The 6,000-nt window shown below is 51.5% G+C and overlaps 1 protein-coding gene across 1 annotated transcript in view; it reads left to right on the top strand.

Annotated features, from left to right (window-relative positions):
- The first annotated feature begins 1,360 nt into the window (after positions 1-1,360).
- Positions 1,361-6,000, top strand: part of PTGFRN (prostaglandin F2 receptor inhibitor) — an 84,355-nt gene continuing 79,715 nt past the window's right edge. The window contains exon 1 of the mRNA XM_081224322.1: positions 1,361-1,703. Within this exon, the coding sequence (XP_081080448.1) occupies positions 1,655-1,703 (49 nt within the window). The 5' untranslated portion in view covers positions 1,361-1,654. The remainder of the gene's footprint in view (positions 1,704-6,000) is intronic.

Here is a 6,000-nt window from a genome sequence, read left to right as displayed (position 1 = left end):
AGTGTACAGTTCAATGGCGTTAAGTACATTCACATTATTGTCCCACCAGGTATGAATTTTTAAGTCTCTTGCAGAAGGGTTCATACCTGGCTAAATTTAGGCACTTTTGTTAGTGGAAATAAGAAACACTTGTTAGTGGAAATAATGATTATCAGAGTAAAAGCAATGTTCCTCTCCCCATTTGGGGCAGTTTTCTATTAACATCTGTGATTTGTTTTGGATATATTAATGAAAGGCTGTGGTATTGGGGGGGGGCGCACCAGTTCTGCTCCCTGTATGTTTGAATTATCCTTGTGAAGTTTTAAACAATGAACACTAATTTTTTTCCCCCAATACTGGGTCTTTTGTATTCAAATCAAAGGCACAAAGCCCCATTATGGGGGGAAGAAAGAATCTTTATTGGCAAACAGTTGTGTCCACTTAAAGCAATAAATAAAAAGTCTAAAGAGTACATTCCATATGAAGTACTGTAGCTATTAATAATACACTTCGGTTCCCAGGGTCTGCCCCCCTCCCCCCATGGGTCTATTTTTGGGGAGTGTTGATCAGTATCATAGGCACCCCTGAGAAGGAAGGAGGTGGGTGAGGAGAGGCGAGGCAGGCCCACCCAGCCTCAGGGCAGTGATTAGAGCCTGTGAGATCTGGGTTCTGGTCTTGACACTTCGATGTGAATCCCAGGGCAAGGCACCAAACACTTAATAAGGCCTCTGCACCTTGGAGGCTAGAATCCCCAGCCTTTAAAGTCCTTTCCTCTCAGGGCTTGCCTGGTGGCACAGGGGTTAAGACTCCGCACTCCTGATGCAGGGGACCCAGGTTCAGTCCCTGGTGAGGGAACTAGATCCCACATGCATGCCTCAACTAAGGAGCCTGCCTGCAGCAACTAAGACCTGGTGCAACCAAATAAATAACTGAAAGAAATATTTAAAAACAAAGAAAGTCCTTACATCTCTTTCAGTCATATCTGAATAATATTTAGCCAGGTCCAAGCGGCTGGTGGGGTGCTCAGTTCAGGACAAGTGGGTGAAGGTGCGGGGAGTTAGCTGAGGGAATTGGAGCCCCGCGTGGGTGACTCCAGAGTGGTGGAACGCGGGGTGGCTCGGAATGGAGCTCAAGCGATGGGATTTCCAGACGCGTCTTTGCAAGGCCAACTTTTAAAGGTCGGAGGAAAGTTCGTCGCGGGGCGGGGGCCCCGAGGGGGGAGCTGGGTGGGCTTCGACGCCTCCTCCCCTTTAAGCGGGTGGCCCCGGCCCTGCCTCTGTTACCTGGAGCGGGGCGGGGCTTGGGAAAGTTTGTGTTTGTTGCTGGCAAAGAGCCGGATGGGAGGCGCGGGCGGGCGAGCGCTGCGGTTCCTCCCTCCTGCTTTCGGGAAGCGGTCGGGGCTACACACTCGGTTCAGCGGGGCGGCCCTGGCGCCCGGCTCCCGGTGCCCGGCCGGCTGGAGGAGGAGGGCGGAGGCGGGCGGGCGGGCGGGAGCGGAGCGAGGGGCGCACGTCCGCCCCAGCACTGGGATTTCTCGGCTTGCGAGGAGAGCGGAGCAGGCGCGCGGCCCAGGCGGAGGAGCGCTGACTCTGGAGCAGCCGGAGCTGGAGGAGGAGGAGGAGGAGAGGCGGCGGGAAAGGAGGAGGAGGGGGAGAGTCGCTCCCGCCCGGCGAGCATGGGGCGCCTGGCGCCGAGGCCTCTGCTGCTGGCGCTCCTGTCGCTGGGTGAGTGCGCGCGGGGCCCGGCGGGGCGCGGGGCGACCGGTGGGGCGCGGCTTCCGCGCGCGGCCTGGGGCGCCGACGGTGCCGGGGCCACTCCCGGGAGACAGGGCCGGGGTCCGCGGGCGGCGGGGCCCGGCGGGGAGCGGGCGCGAATCGCGCGGGGTGCGAGTCGCCGTGCTCCAGGCCGAGCCTCGCCCGCACATGTGCGGGGGGGAGTGGCCCCAGGCCGGCTTCCCCGGGCCCTCCCTACCTGTTAGCCGCCTGCGGCCGGCTCACCTTGAACTCCCGGCCCGGAAGGTGCCTGCGGTCCCGGCCCGCGTCCCCGGCTCGGGAGCGGAAATCCGTGGCTTTGATCTGCCCCGCCATGGCCGAGACCGGCCGAACCGCGCTCCACACACATTCCCCCGCGCCGGGCTGCCTTTCCAGGGAAACGAGAGGATCCGCCAACTTCCTTCTGCGAAGGTCACCCGGGTGGCCCCGAGCGCTACAGTAAAAATCGGTGTGCGGGTCCCTCTGTCATGTTAGTTGTGGCTAGCTCTTCTGCCTCAGTCTTCTCCTTCAGCTCCTCTGAAGCTGCCTCGCTGCATATTTGCACACAAAGACCTGGGAGCCTTGGCTTCTTCAACTTTTCTTACCTGTTACTTTTTCTCCCTTACTGTCCCCTGTTTTCCACCCTCTCTCAACCTTGGTGCCTCTTGCTTATTTGGCCCAGCGCCCTCCCCCAACCCAAGGACTCTTTGGTGTGATTTTTTTTTCCCCCTTTCCATCTTCCATTCACCCATACACACAGACACCATCTTCACATCGTATAATATGGTTATATTAATATAACCAAGTAGTTATCAGCCACAGAAATAATCTGCTGATTAAGTGCCCACCATGGATCAGGAAGGCTGACTCTTAAAAGCTTTGCTATTCCTGAAACCCTTGAGTCAGTGTCAACCAGAACAGAAGGATTCTGTGACCTGACCAGGGGTTCTCTTCCACACCCCTAGAGAAGGCAGAGCTGAATCTTTTATAAAGCACATGGTGTGTGGTGTCTGTCCCAGCTGCATCCAGGGAAAATGACTACTCTGCACTTACGGTCAGAGGGTCCCAGTGGAGACCTTCCACAGCCACTCCCGTCCAGCTGGCACCAGGCTCCACACTGTCCCAACTCCCATGACTCCTGCTGCTGCGGGGCGGGGGGGGCAGGCTTTCTAGCTGCTACTGTGTTTTTTTCCTTCATGTCTGAGGGGTTTTCTGGAACTCCCTCCGTAAAAGAGCTCACCCAGCGACATTGCTTTAGCTGCAACCAGGTGCAGAAAGCTTCCAGATCTTTCACCTAATTTTGTAGCATCTCTTCTGTGGTCTGGGGTCCTAGTGCTTTTACTCTCTTCCTTTCACTCTGGGACCCTTGTAAGTTTTCCGTTTGTTGTACACTGCTGGTGATAGTCCACACCCATTACATAATTGGCTGATGTGTCTCGGTCAAGCAGGGCCACGGCCACTGGTTGCACAGATCGTGCACTGCATGCACAACTCTAGGAGCTGCTGTTCACCTCGTCCTCTGTGTGAATGACCCTCCCAAAAGTTGTGCAATTCACAACCCCTGTACTAGTTAAGAGGGTGAGGCCAGGTAGAAATTTGAAAAGAATGTCCGTGAGTAACTATGGTGAGGGAGAAAAAGGGAGAGGGGGCAAAGAGAGACCAGCAAAAGCAAAAATAGAAGTGGGGAAAGTACAGCTTGGGGAAGTCTTGGAGGTATTCCAGTATATCCTGCCCTGGCTGGACATCTCATGTCAACTACACACAGGCAGTGTGTGTGGTGTCACCAGCCAATGCCTCGTCCCCTAACAGCCCCTGAACTTCATGTTCATCTGATAACTTGCTGTACCGAATCTCACTTGGCGTGGCTTCCGTGTGACCTCCGGGAGGCCCTCCCTGTGGTACTACTACTCTAGCACTGTACTGATTCCTGAAACCCAATATGTGGATATGCTAGATCATCTTTGCTCTTGTATTGCAACCTGGGCATAATCTTGCTGTCACTCTCTTTGACCTCTACGTTCACACTGTCGCCCAACTCTGTTCCTGTCGCCCAACTCTGTTCCTTTTCCCATAGTGTAGACTCGAGCGTCTTCCTTGTCCTTCCTGTATCTAAAGTTACTGTCCTAGCTCGGGTTCTGACAGCTCCTCACACAGATCTGACATCTACCTGTTTGACTTTTTCCTCCAGCCTCCCTTCTAAGTTCATCATTTTCCTGAAGGATCGTTTCTGGAGGTCCCACCTTAGCTCATTAATCCCTTATGATTTTCTTCTGAGGATGTTCTGCCCCTTGTATTCTCTCCCATCCAATCTTCTGTCTGATTCAGATGCTTCATTCTAAGGAACCTGTTTGCTATCCTTTATATAGAATGTATGTGAACCTTCTGGCCTTTCCATTTCCCATGACCTGGGAATGCCTCTCCTGCTTCTCTTCTCTTACCTGTGTGTATTTCCTTTTCCCCCTAAAACTACTTCCTCCATAAAGCTTCCCTAAATGAGTGTACCTATCACAATCACAACAGAACTCACTCAGCTTCATAAAGCAGGTTTTCACTTCCATTGCCTATGTCTGACTCGTCTCACCCATCCATTTAATATAGCATTTCTTGAATGCCCAGTGTGTCCATAAGAGTGTCCCAGACAAATGATCAAGACACAGTGTCTCACTGAGTGGTCAGTGGGGGTGGGCAGACAGTTAATAAAACAGCCAGCTACAAGCCAGAATGAAATACCTGACATAGAAACCAAGTGCTGGTAGGAAGCAAGGAAGAGCATGATTAATTTTGACTTGGGGTCAGGGTTGACTTTGCTGAAGAGATGACATTTGAGCTGAGCCTTGAGGATAATTAGTATTTTGAAAGAAAGGATGGAAGAGCCTTCCAGGCCCTGGGGAAAGGCATCCAGTGTGGATGAGTGAAAATGCATGATTCATTCAGAAAGGGCATGTAAGTTCCATGTAACTGAAGGTGGAAGGAGGAATACTAGGAAGGGTAAACTGGAAAAGTGGGTCTGGGATGGATTCTGAAGGCTATTCTTGCAGTGCTGAAGTCTTCACTATGTGGGTGGGCTTGTTGGCCTTGTGGGTGCTGCCACACAGCCTGTGCTTTTCCCATCAGAGCACTTATTTATCTCACTGTATATGATTATCTGTTCCTGGTCTAAATCCTCACCCTGATTATATCCCATGGGGCAGGGACCGGGTTGGTATTGTTCACTATAGTATTCCTCTTACTAATCGAGTGTCTGGAACAGAGTAGGTGTTTGATAAATGTTGGCTGACTGAATGAATGCATGTGTATATCATTTTTCTATGGGTCATGGGTTGCCATTGAAAATTTGCAGTGTGAGATTGATACAACATGGTGATGTGTTTGAGGAGGCCAATCCTAGCATGCAGCATGAATTAGAGAGGAAGGTATGAAGATTGTGGAGGGGGATTAAGATACTCTCTCTCTCTTTTTAAAAAAAAAAAATTATTTATTTATTTGGCTGTGCCAGGTCTTAGTTGCAGCATGTGGGATCTTTGTTGCAGCATGCAGGATCTTTAGTTGCGGCACGTGGGATCTAGTTCCCTGACCAGGGATCGAACCCAGGCCCCCTGCATTGGGAGCATGGAGTCTTAACCACTGGACCACCAAGGAGGTCACTAAGATACTCTCTTAATGTGTGTCTTTTAAAAAAATACTTGCAAATCCATCGAAGTAGTTTTTAAACAAGAAAAACATCACATCTATATTTTAAAATCCAAACAACATAGAAGGGTAATGTATTATTGTATTGGGTAGGCTAAATTGCTCTAACAAATGCAATCAAAGCACAGTGGTTCAAACAATGGAAGTGTCTTTCCTAACTCTTCTTGGGGATGTTTCGGATGAAATGGTTGGGTCTGATCGCCGTTCCACGCAGGCATTCTGGCTCCCAGGCTGATGGGCAGTTCTGCTGTCTTCAGCCCCTAGTTTCTAAGATCACTTGGGTTGTCACCATCGCCCTTCCAGCCCTGTAAAGGGGAAAGAGCATGTAGTCTTCCTGGGCTAAGCCTGGCAGTGGCCCCCATCACTTCTGCATACATTCCATGGCAGAGGATTTAGTCCAGGCCACACTAACTGTAAGGGAAGCCGGGAAATGCAGAGGAATGTGGGAGCCATGTGCTGGCTACTGTGGAAGAAGAGAAGAACAGATTTGGGGGACAGCTTGCAGTCTCGGTGTCACTTATAAAGGATATAAGGTAAAAGGATGAATGTGTCCACCCTCCCACTGCCCAGGCATAGCCAC

Source organism: Mesoplodon bidens (assembly GCF_964165515.1).
Source record: "Mesoplodon bidens genome assembly, chromosome: 2".
Lineage (NCBI taxonomy): Eukaryota > Metazoa > Chordata > Mammalia > Artiodactyla > Ziphiidae > Mesoplodon > Mesoplodon bidens.
Note: the sequence above shows the minus strand (reverse complement) of the source record. Positions and strands in the feature narration are given on the sequence as shown.